The sequence below is a fragment of the Nerophis lumbriciformis genome, linkage group LG10 (assembly GCF_033978685.3).
Source record: "Nerophis lumbriciformis linkage group LG10, RoL_Nlum_v2.1, whole genome shotgun sequence".
Taxonomy (NCBI): Eukaryota; Metazoa; Chordata; class Actinopteri; order Syngnathiformes; family Syngnathidae; genus Nerophis; species Nerophis lumbriciformis.
Genome location: NC_084557.2, coordinates 20,215,754 through 20,228,673, shown reverse-complemented (window position 1 = coordinate 20,228,673; position 12,920 = coordinate 20,215,754). Strand labels below are relative to the sequence as shown.

At 39.3% G+C, this 12,920-nt stretch overlaps 1 protein-coding gene across 5 annotated transcripts in view; it reads left to right on the top strand.

The window, feature by feature from the left end:
* The window catches only part of btbd11b (BTB (POZ) domain containing 11b), a 236,174-nt gene that overhangs the window by 157,001 nt on the left and 66,253 nt on the right, over nucleotides 1–12,920 (top strand). For all 5 annotated transcript variants that reach the window (XM_061970086.1, XM_061970087.2, XM_061970084.1 and 2 more), the window contains one exon: nucleotides 7,626–7,766. Coding sequence is in view for 3 of the 5 variants with exons in the window: in XM_061970084.1 (XP_061826068.1) it covers nucleotides 7,626–7,766 (141 nt within the window). In the remaining 2 variants the exon portion in view is untranslated. The remainder of the gene's footprint in view (nucleotides 1–7,625; nucleotides 7,767–12,920) is intronic.

Sequence of the window (12,920 nt, the reverse complement as noted above, 5' to 3'; positions counted from 1 at the left end):
CTCCCCCTGTGGCCTGAATCTGATGTGAAAAGATCAGATTTGAAGCACTTTGGAGCGTTTAGACTGGCAAAAAAATGATATCCGTATACACACACACACACACACACACACACACACACACACACACACACACACACACACACACACACACACTTTCATTCATTGTATATAAATGCGAAAACGTTTTAAAAAATTTTACTTTAAAGGCCTACTGAAATGCGATTTTCTTATTTAAACGTGGATAGCAGGTCCATTCTATGTGTCATACTTGATCATTTCGCGATATTGCCATATTTTTGCTGAAAGGATTTAGTAGAGAACATCGACGATAAAGTTCGCAACTTTTGGTCGCTGATAAAAAAAGCCTTGCCTGTACCGGAAGTAGCAGACGCTATGCGCGTGACGTCACAGGTTGTGGAGCTCCTCACATCTACACATTGTTTACAATCATGGCCACCAGTAGCGAGAGCGATTCGGACCGAGAAAGCGACGATTTCCCCATTAATTTGAGCGAGGATGAAAGATTTGTGGATGAGGAAAGTGAGAGTGAAGGACTAGAGGGCAGTGGGAGCGATTCAGATAGGGAAGATGCTGTGAGAGGCGGGTGGGACCTGATATTCAGCTGGGAATGACTAAAACAGTAAATAAACACAAGACATATATATACTCTATTAGCCACAACACAACCAGGCTTATATTTAATATGCCACAAATTAATCCCGCATAACAAACACCTCCCCCCTCCCGTCTATATAACCGCCAATACAACTCAAACACCTGCACAACACACTCAATCCCACAGCCCAAAGTACTGTTCACCTCCCCAAAGTTCATAAAGCATATATATTTCCCCAAAGTTACGTACGTGACATGCACATAGCGGCACGCACGTACGGGCAAGCGATCAAATGTTTGGAAGCCGCAGCTGCATGCGTACTCACGGTACCGTGTCTGCGTATCCAACTCAAAGTCCTCCTGGTAAGAGTCTCTGTTGTCCCAGTTCTCCACAGGTTAATGGTAAAGCTTGACTGTCATCTTTCGGGAATGTAAACAAAGAAACACCGGCCGTGTTTGTGTTGCTGAAGTCGGCCGCAATACACCGCTTCCCACCTACAGCTTTCTTCTTTGCTGTCTCCATTGTTTATTGAACAAATTGCAAAAGATTCACCAACACAGATGTCCAGAATACTGTGGAATTTTGCGATGAAAACAGACGACTTAATAGCTGGCCACTATGCTGTCCCAAAGTGTCCTCTACAATCTGCAACGTCACGCGCTGACGTCATCATACCGAGACGTTTTCAGCAGGATATGTTGCGCGAAATTTAAAATTGCACTTTAGTAAGCTAACCCGGCCGTATTGGCATGTGTTGCAATGTTAAGATTTCATCATTGATATATAAACTATCAGACTGCGTGGTCGGTAGTAGTGGGTTTCAGTAGGCCTTTAAATAACGCTTTGCTTATACCTTCCAAAAAATGTTTTATAGTTGTCATCATAAAAATAGGTTAATAGTAATAATACAATTAAAGCATGTTAAATGCTCTCTTCCTGTCTTCTCTTTAGTTCATAAAAAAAGGAAAATTTCATTCCAGAACATGTGTTAATTGTTTACATTACAACACAGCCACCATTACGACTCTGCTGACCTCTCGTACAGCTTTGCATGAGACAGAGCTCTGCTGCAGAGAGAGAGAATCATCAAGATACTGACAAGTGTTCTCATGCTGCACATAGTAGGCTGGCTGGCATGTAAGCGCTCCATCAGTGTCCCTGAGGGCACACAGTGCCGTGCATTAGGAGAGTCACTGAGTCACCTTGCCTCAGTCCAGCCCTGGAGCATTCGGACAATTCACTGTCAGCTCGCTCTGCCCTCACTGTTATTTCCCAGAACCAATGCTAAGGAGCTGGACAACTAAATGCTCCACTTTTGTTTTTAGTTTTGCAGATTTATTCATAGGCGACATGAACAATTGCTTGGTGAAATTTGAGCTTGCAATGTAGTATTAAAATAATATTATTGTTTTTATTTATGAATTACTATCAATACAATTTATTTCATTTCCTCCAATTCTAATTTGAATTTGTGGGGTGCGGACAATTCATTCCAAATTCCAATTCTTCAAATTCCAAATATCACACAAGCCTGTCGTGAAGAGGACCCTCATATTATCCAGTCTTCATTGGCTTTCAGTTAAATTCCGCATTGAGTTTACAATTTTAGTCCTGACATTCCGTACTTTGCATGGTGGGGCCCCTCAGTACATCACTGACTTGCTATGCACCCTACTCTTCATGGCGCAGCCTCCGGTCTTCAGGCCAGGGTCTTCTAAAGATCCCGAAAACCCGTGGAGACCTGACATTCCAGGCTATAGCTCCCAGACTCTGGAACAACTTGCACCAGTCCCTTCGGGATCTTGACTGTCTTGAAACTTTTAAGAAACATTTGAAAACTTCTCTTTTTAGTAAATGCACCTTTTAACTATCATTTTTAATCCACTTTGTATCCTTTTTATGATGTTGTCCCTGTTTTAAATTGAATTGTTGTTTTACTTCACCTATGTTTTGTACAGCGCTTTGTGATTTTATCTGTGAAAAGCGCTTTATACAAACCCCATTTCCATATGAGTTGGGAAATTGTGTTAGATGTAAATATAAACGGAATACAATGATTTGCAAATCATTTTCAACCCATATTCAATTGAATGCACTACAAAGACAACATATTTGATGTTCAAGCTGATAAAGGTTTTTTTTTTTTTGCAAATAATCATTAACTTTAGAATTTGATGCCAGCAACACGTGACAAAGAAGTTGGGAAAGGTGGCAATAAATACTGATAAAGTTGAGGAATGCTCATCAAACACTTATTTGGAACATCCCACAGGTGAACAGGCAAATTGGGAACAGGTGGGTGCCATGATTGGGTATAAAAGTAGATTCCATGAAATGCTCAGTCATTCACAAACAAGGATGGGGTGAGGGTCACCACTTTGTCAACAAATGCGTGAGCAAATTGTTGAACAGTTTAAGAAAAACCTTTCTCAACCAGCTATTGCAAGGAATTTAGGGATTTCACCATCTACAGTCCGTAATATCATCAAAGGGTTTGGGAGAAATCACTGCACGTAAGCAGCTAAGCCCGTGACCTTCGATCCCTCAGGCTGTACTGCATCAACAAGCGACATCAGTGTGTAAAGGATATCATCACATGGGCTCAGGAACACTTCAGAAACCCACTGTCAGTAACTACAGTTGGTCGCTACATCTGTAAGTGCAAGTTAAAACTCTCCTATGCAAGGCGAAAACCGTTTATCAACAACACCCAGAAACGTCGTCGGCTTCGCTGGGCCTGAGCTCATCTAAGATGGACTGATACAAAATGGAAAAGTGTTCTGTGGTCTGATGAGTCCACATTTCAAATTGTTTTTGGAAACTGTGGACGTCGGGTCCTCCGGACCAAAGAAGAAAAGAACCATCCGGATTGTTCTAGGCGCAAAGTTGAAAAGCCAGCATCTGTGATGGTATGGGGGTGTATTAGTGCCCAAGACATGGGTAACTTACACATCTGTGAAGGCACCATTAATGCTGAAAGGTACATACAGGTTTTGGAGCAACATATGCTGCCATCCAAGCAACGTTACCATGGACGCCCCTGCTTATTTCAGCAAGACAATGCCAAGCCATGTGTTACATTAACATGGCTTCATAGTAAAAGAGTGCGGGTACTAGACTGGCCTGCCTGTAGTCCAGACATGTCTCCCATTGAAAATGCGTGGCGCATTATGAAGCCTAAAATACCACAACGGAGACCCCGGACTGTTGAACAACTTAAGCTGTACGTCAAGCAAGAATGGGAAAAATTCCACCTGAGAAGCTTAAAAAATATGTCTCTTTAGTTCCCAAACATTTACTGAGTGTTGTTAAAAGGAAAGGCCATGTAACACAGTGGTGAACATGCCCTTTCCCAACTACTTTGGCACGTGTTGCAGCCATGAAATTCTAAGTTAATTATTATTTGCAAAAAAAAAATAAAGTTTATGAGCTTGAACATCAAATATCTTGTCTTTGTAGCATTCAACTGAATATGGGTTGAAAAGGATTTGCAAATCATTGTATTCCGTTTATATTTACATCTAACACAATTTCCCAACTCATATGGAAACGCGGTTTGTAAATAAAATTGACTTACTTGCTTGCAAAAGGACGTATGATGTGATTACAAACTGTGGGAGATTATGCCTTGTGCCTTGGAGGTGAAACTCTTTGCTTAAAGACTAAACAGACTTTTTAGTGCACATTCAGTTGTTTTTTGCATGACATCCTGCACAATGGCAACTCCAACATCTATTTCTTCAACCACTATACAGAAGGTCAGACTTCCATGCTACCCAGAGAATGAAGCCTGCAGCCTTTTGCACCAGCAGGTTAAAAAAAGGAATGCATTAACCCTCCAGCGCCATCACCAGGCCAAATATCAACTCGGCTAAAAAAAAATGCGGATTACAACTTAATGGAACTAATTACATTCCTGTCAACCATACCTTGATGATTAATGAAGACTGGTGAGCATGTTGTGTATAGCTTCCAGCACCGCTCACTGTACCCTAGAGACTATGTGGTTACTGCAGTAAATACATAGTTAAGAATAATGGCTTTAACAGAGGTACAAAGTGCCCCCTGTTGCTTTATAATAGATTTATCTGATCTTTACACTAAAACAAAAACAACAAAGAATGTGTTTTGAGGTAGCCCCTTAAGTCCCTTTTCTGTTGGACAAAGGGAATATTGTGTTCTTTGGTCATTGATCTGTCGGGCCGGGCTGCAAAATTCGGATTAAATATGTAGTCGTTTAAGACACCTGACACTTGGAACAGATGGCGGTGTCTCTTTGTTGCAGGTTGTCAGTGGGTGTCAGCTCACTGATCGGATGCTCGGTGAGCTGCTGTTTTTGTGTTTCAATGCTAAACAACTGGGAAGTAGCCCTCAGCAGATAATGGGCAAGCAGGTTGTAAACCGTGGAGAGTTTTTGTCGCATTAGCGGTTTGCCACTGGAGTTAAAGTCACAGTTGGACATTAAACTTTTCTCCACAAAACTGAACAAGTGGCTTAAGGAAAATCAGAAGTATGAGCACTAGAATGGGTGTAGTATGGACAAATGGGGCCAATTATTTTCAATGTGTTTTTATTTTTGTACTCGTTTTACACTTTTCTCAACTTTTTTTAAAAGCCTAACCAGGGACAAAGGTTGCAAATTAGCCTGTGGCCAGAAGTCTTATGGACTTTGACATCGGTTACCTATGAGTAGCAATGTTTAATTGTACTGTCCCTGTCAAATAAATACATAAATAAATAAAAAAAATAGCTGCTTATCAACTGTACAACATTAAGGTTTAGTTCTTGACTTTAGGAACTTTAGAAGTAACATACATTGACCACGTGTTCCACTCAAGCATTCGTTTTTAGAAACACTTACAAGCATATTAAACACATTTGGTTGAAAAATGTTCTGGATAATATATCATTCTCAAAAGTTTCTTTTCAAGTAACAATAGCAGGGGTTCTCAACCTTTTTGACCTTGGGGTCCAACTATTCCACGGGGGCCTTACTCAAATATTATGACACAAAATTAATTTGCATATGATTAAGTTGTGCTAAAACTAATAAACTAAATGAATATGTTTAACTAAACTGTCAATACAATTAAAGTGCAAATGAAAATACAGCTTTAGCCATAATTTTTGCGCTTAAACTTCTCTATGACCTCAGCCCCAGACTTCGTTTGATTGATATTGTCATTACTGCTGCAAGGGGTGGAAAAGTGTTTTACAACTGAGTACCATTTAAGCCCATACGAACCACCGCTGTGAATCAGATATGTTTTCCGGCCCTCTAAGGGGCGCTCATGACGTAATGATAAGCCCAAGCCCAAGAAACACTGCTATGTACTGTTGTTCCTCAAGGTTTGACGAAGACCAAATCATGCGAAAACCCCTATGAATTGTTGTAAATAATATTATTACGTTCCAGACACCCAAAAATATGAACACAAAATACATTTTATAGAGAATTAGAGAAGCATTCCACCTCCCAATTTAAAAAGTCCTGAATCCAGCAGTAAAAATGTCATGACTTGGTCCTTGGTGTTTGCTTTTCCGGAAGGCAACGGAAAGTTGGCTCGGGCGAGACGGGAATGTGAGTACATATTTATTTATTACTATCAAAAAGGAACAAACGAAAAGCGCGCACAATGGCGGAGGTACAAAACTTGGCTAATGAAAACAAAACTTGCACAAAGGCAGATAATATGAACAATGAAACAAAAACTTACTTGGCATGGGACTGTGAACATGGCATTTACGCAGAGTGACGATAAAGAGTGGGAAGCAGAGTGTCAGGGGTATGATGTCGCCAGGCTGACCAAAAAGAAAATGAAAAGCTTAAATAACACAGACATGATTAACAACAGGTGCGTGACTCAAAACGAGAAACAGGTGCGTGACATGACAGGTGAAAACTAATGGGTTGCTATGGAAACAAAACAAGGGAGTGAACAACCAGGAACTAAGAAAGTGTCCAAAAAACAAACAGCACATGACCAAACAAAAACATGGTCAACACAGACATGACAAAAAACAGCAATACTGTTTTCCAATTACAGTAATATACACTACATTTTGTGGTGAAATTCTTGCAATTTACCATATTTATTTTACATTTTAGTTTAAAAAAATCTACTAAAAAAATGTATAAAAGAATTGTGTAATAATAGTATTCACTGTTAGACGCGGCCCTCTGGCGCCAAACCACTGCCATGTGGCCCTCAGTGAAAACTACTTTGACACCTGTGCATTAAACATATGTTGGAGTTGCATATTTTTTTTTGGTAGTGAATGACTATATAAAAAGAAAGATTAAACAACAAAGAAAAAAAGTAACCGAGCATCCGACCCTGCAGTGTAATTGTAGCCTAGGACTTAACATTTTATTACACGACATGTTCGTGTCTGTAAAGAAAGTTTCTTTAAGTGGCTTCATGGAAGCTCGTTGCACTGCAGAATGGTTTGCATCTGTCTCACAAAATGCATTTTCTTGTAAATTGCAAGGGCAATTAACTCCCCCGCATTCTCCACAAAAGGACACGAGACTTGTTGAAAAATAGCAAAATTACCATTTGCAAGGTTCGGCTGTGTGCGAGAGTTGCTGTTTTGCAATCAGTAAATTGTGTTCCGACAGTCAGCTTTTCCAGATCGCTGGAGTCAAAGTGCTGACTTATGAGTAATCCTCAAGTGCTGGTACAGCTGTAGGAAGTCATCTCGGGTAAAAAGAAATATTGCTGCAGAATGCCCATTTTTTAAAATATTTTGTTGGCCTCATCTCTGTTGCTGTTGAGTCTTTTGGCTGTTTTGACTACATTGACATCTAGAAATAATTTTTTAGATAAAACAATTCAAATGGCTTTTACACGAACCTGTATGAAAGTGAAAATGGATGAATAAAGAATAAAAAAAAAAAGAACAGCATTCAGCCACACTGTTCTGCACTCATATCAGTAGGTATTAGACTTTCTCTTATTATTTAAATCTTATTCACAAAAATGCTTTCTTCTTCCTTTTTCCTCAGGTGTGCTCAGTTTACCGGAGGGTTTGACTCTGCAGCAGCGAGCGGGAAAGAGTGGCGAGGGGAACGCCTACAGCCAGTCTGAACTGCGCTCCATTGAACAGTGCTTACTGGCCACGCGAGTGGGCAGCATCTCTGAACTCAGTGAGTGATGGTGTGTGTTGGGTGGCGCTATGTAGTCAAGGTGCCCTTGAGTAAGGCAATTAACTAACTCAAGTGTCAGACGCTGAGATTGATGATCGACAGGTAAAACCTTGGGCTGAGCGGTGCGAAAGTCCTCTCATCAACCACACAGTTTTAAGGACCAGGGTGTCCAAAATACCATTTATTTTCTCCCGCAGATCATTTTTTTATTGACTTTCCGCTCGGGCTGCATGATTAATCAAATGTAAATCGTTATGGTTTCTTAATCGGATTAATTATAACAATGTTAAAAGAAAGGAAATGGTTAAAACGATGTTCTTTATCATGCTTCGTGCCTCTAGGTTACAGCGTATGGGCCTAATTTGCTAAAAATCCAAATACCACGGGATAATCAGCGTGTCCAATCTATAAAAATGTGTGTACTACTAATGGGTGTGTTGTGTGCGATTTACTAAGACTACGTGTGTAATTGACAATTGTTGCAGACCTCTTTACTTAAATAAGGATTTTGCGTGTATTATACGGGGCATCCCCACACAGACACTCATTTAATGAACATCCATGATATATTCTCCCATCTGTGGCAAGTTGCTATTTTTTCCAAACAAGCAGGAGATATCTACTACTTTTTTGGGCATTTTAGAAGCAGGCGTGCAGTGCATCGACATTTATAACACCTTTTTTTTTTTTTAAAGGCACTTACTTCGTTCAAAACGTAAAAATACATACTTCAAGAATTGTTTGTCCTATATTAGAAATATTTTAATATATATTGTTTGTGAAAAAACAAATGTCAATAAAAAAACACCTAAACGCATCAATTGAATTTATTTTTAGTCACCCCTTAATTCCCCCAGCACCTATAAAATGATGCAGCTGAATAGAAAATATGTCTAATATTTTTTATTTCTACCATCATAAATATTGACACACTCATAGGGTGGAGGATTCTACTCTGCCCACCGCAGTGTAAACGCTGTTCTTTTTTTTTTTTTTTTAGATTTAGATTTATTGGTCCCCGTTGGGGAAATTCATTTTCACTGCCGTACATTTGAATAACAGACATTACACATCACGAAACAAAAATAACAAAAAGACATCATACATGACCAACACATGTATGACAGGCTTGTCAGACAGGTCGGCCGGGCCTGCTGTTAAGGGCGGCTATAGCTGCAGGGATAAGGCTTTTTCTGAGGCGGGCCCTCCGGAATTTGATGGTTCTGTACCTGGGCCCTGATGGTAGTGGGATGATGTATTGGTGTGGTGGGTGAGTGATATCCTGGACCAGTGGTTCTCAACCTTTTTTCAGTGATGTACCCCCTGTGAATTTTTTTTAAATTCAAGTACCCCCTAATCAGAGCAAAGCATTTTTGGTTGAAAAAAAGGGATAAAGAAGTAAAATACAGCACTATGTCATCAGTTTCTGATTTATTCAATTGTATAACAGTGCAAAATATTGCTCATTTGTAGGTCTTTCTTGAACTATTTGGAAAAAAAGATAGGTTTTTATTAATATTTATAAAGGATTTTTGAATTGTTGCTATTTTTAGAATATTTAAAAAAAATCTCACGTACCCCTTGGCATACCTTCAAGTACCCCCAGGGGTACACGTACCCCCATTTGAGAACCACTGTCCTGGACTATCGTGTTTGCCAGTCGAATGATGGACCTGTGGTTTAAATCTGAAATGTTGGGTGTGGGTAGGCCGATGATTTTAGATGCTATGTTTGTAATGCGTCTGAGTTTGGTCCGGTTGGTTACAGTAAGCATAGTGAAAAAACATGTGGAAGAGTACATAAGGATGGGTTGAACAATGCTTTGGTAAAGTAATAACAGGTCACTGTGTGTGGAATTGTCAGTTTGCACATCCTTCCGACTCGAGCCACGTAAAACACTTAATAGTCCTCGCAAAACGGTAGTGAGTGTTAATAAAACACACTGCGTGTGCTAAATTATTATATTTGCATCTTCTCACGGTATTGTGTGCGTTTTGATGAACGACATATATTTTGCGTACTAACGAAGACAGATGCAAAATGGATTGCGCGCTTATTTTGCTCACCTAAACGCAATCCACTTTGCCCATGTTTAGTAGATCAGCTTTGCGTGTGCCATTAAGTTTGCACGTTTTAGTACTCACAGACCTTCAGTAAATCAGGCCCCAAGTGTTTTCCTTATATTAATTTGTCTATCACCATAAATTAAGTTTGCCCCATCACAAATGCTGATTCGGCGTTTCTGGTTTGCCCTCGCTCGTAAACAAATTACAATGGAAGTGTGGCGGCATACTCCACTTCACAACACACCTCATACACACCTGCTTTGCTAGAGAATGAGACATAGCAGAAGGGTTTCATGGTGTCAACTTTGCGGCTGTATTTTGTGAGTGGAGATATGCGGTAAAAGAGAAATTAGTCTTGCGTTCTGCATTCATTTGTTCAACAAATACGATCAGTACTCGCAGTGCCAGCAAAGATCCGCCTCCACAAGCCCAAAAAGTGTGTATTACCACTGTTGTGCAAGGCGTACAGAAAACCTCCAGAGGCAACCCAACCTTTAACACTTCATCATTCGTGCTGAGAGGACACAGCTGCAGTAAGAGACACTTGTGGTTTGGCAACACTTTACCTTCCTGGTTCAATGACTAATTGTGTGGCCCAGGGGCCATTTGTGGAGCACACTTGTTGCACATTGTAGAAAAACCATAAACGTATGGGGGGAAAGAAAAAAAAAATGGAGGGGAAAAGGCATAAAATGTTGAAGCGCTAATACAAATAAATAGACAACGATGTAGGGTAGTCCCTATACCAGGGGTCGGCAACCCCGCGGCCCTTGTGGCTCTCTGGAGCTTTTTCAAAAATGTATGAAAAATGGAAAAAGTGGGGAAAATATGTTTTGTGTTGTGTTAATATGGTTTCTGTAGGAGGACAAACATGACACAAACCTCCCTAATTGTTATAAAGCACACTGTTTATATTAAACATGCTTCACTTATTCCAGTATTTGACGAGCGCCGTTTTGTCCTACTAATTTTGGCGGTTCTTGAACTCACCGCAGTTTGTTTACATGTACAACTTTCTCCGACTTTCTAGGACGTGTTTTATGCCACTTCTTTTTCTGTCTCATTTTGTCCACCAAACTTTTAACGTTGTGCATGAATCCACAAAGGTGAGTTTTGTTGATGTTATTGACTTGTGTGGAGTGCTAATCAGACATATTTGGTCACTGCATGACTGCAAGCTAATCGATGCTAACATGCTATTTAGGCTAGCTATATGTCCATATTGCATCATTATGCCTCATTTGTAGGTATATTTGAGCTCATTTAGTTTCCTTTAAGTCCTCTTAATTCATTTTATATCTCATGACACACTATCTGTATGTAATATGGCTTTTATTTTTTTGCTGCTCCAGACAGATTTGTTTTTGGATTTTTGGTCCAATATGGCTCTTTCAACATTTTAGGTTGCCAACCCCTTCCCTATACCAATATTTTGGTACCAAAATGTATTTCGATACTTTTCTACATAAAAAAGGGACCACAAAAATGGCATTATTGGCTTTAGGTACATTAAACATATATGTGTCTTATTGCAATTGAATAACAATTTTGAGATTAAACAAAATAGTGAACATACTTGACAACATTTTTTTTTAGTAGTAAGTAAACAAACAAAGGCTCCTTACTAGTCTGCTGATGTATGCAGTAACATATTGTGTCATTTATCATTCTATTATTTTGTCAAAATTATAAAGGACAAGCTGTAAAAATGGATTATTAATCTTCTTGTTCATTTACTGTTAATATCTGCTTATATTCTGTTTCAACATGTTCTATCTACACTTCTGTTAAAATGTGATAATCACTTATTCTTCTGTTGTTTTACTTTACATTAGTTTTGGATGATACCACACATTTAGGTATCGATCCTATACCAAGTTGTTACAGGATCATACATTGGTCATATTTAAAGTCCTCATGTGTCCAGGGACGTATTTCCTGAGTTTATAAAAATATGAATTAAAAAAAAAAAGTAAAAATAAAAATATAGATGTAATCATAGTAGTATCGACTAGATCAGGGGTCGGGAATCTTTTTGGCTGAGAGAGCCACGAAAGCCAAATATTTTAAAATGTATTTCCGTGAGAGCCATTTAATATTTTTTAACACTGAATACAACTAAATGCGTGCAATTTTAAGTAAGACTAACATTTTTAGAATATAATAAGTCTCTTATTCTTTTTAATAACATTATTCTGAAGCTAACCAAAAATAAATAAAATATTTCTTACCATTAATGCGACTTCTTGAACAGGTGCGCTAGAACACGGATGGATGGATTAAAAATGCATGAGAAAGTTTTATATTTTGAACGTTATTTTTAACACTGGGATTACCAGCGCAAATATTTGTTACTTATCATGTTAAACAATGTCAGCTAAGATTTATCTGAGAGCTAGATGCAGTCATCAAAAGAGCCACATCTGGCTCTCGAGCCATAGGTTCCCTACCCCTGGACTAGATAGATACGCTATTGTACTTGGTATCATTACAATGGATGTCAGGTGTAGATCCACCCATGGCATTTGTTTACATTCAGGCTGTTAGCGGTTAGCTATCGTATCCTCCTACGGTGTGTAGTGAAGCATGTTTAGCTATCCCTCGTCCTGCAGGGATGATACTTGTAAGAAACTTACTTTATTTGTCGCCATGGAGGCGAGGATTAGTGATTTAGAAGTAGCTAAAACACTGCTGACTGCGAATGGATGTTCGCTGCTAGCAAGCTAGCCATGTCTTGAAGCACCTCTTCCTGAGGGCGTTTCAATGTTATAACTTCACCTTTATCTTTAGTTTTTAAGCCAAAATGAGTCATTCTCCCTTTTCTGTCTAAACACCGTGTCTGCTTGTAAGTACTCCGTGATTGTGCGCTGCCGAACATGCTCATCTGCTAGTAAAACCAGCAATGTCATGATGTGACGACACAGCGTCATGCCCGGAAACCGGTACTTTTCAAACAGAGTATAGTACCGTTTTTGATTAATTAGTACCGCGATACTATATCAGTACCAGTATACCGTACAACCCTAACACAGACATAAAAAGAGGTAGGAAAATGGCAAAAGTCCACGGAGCACCGAAGTCCAAAATG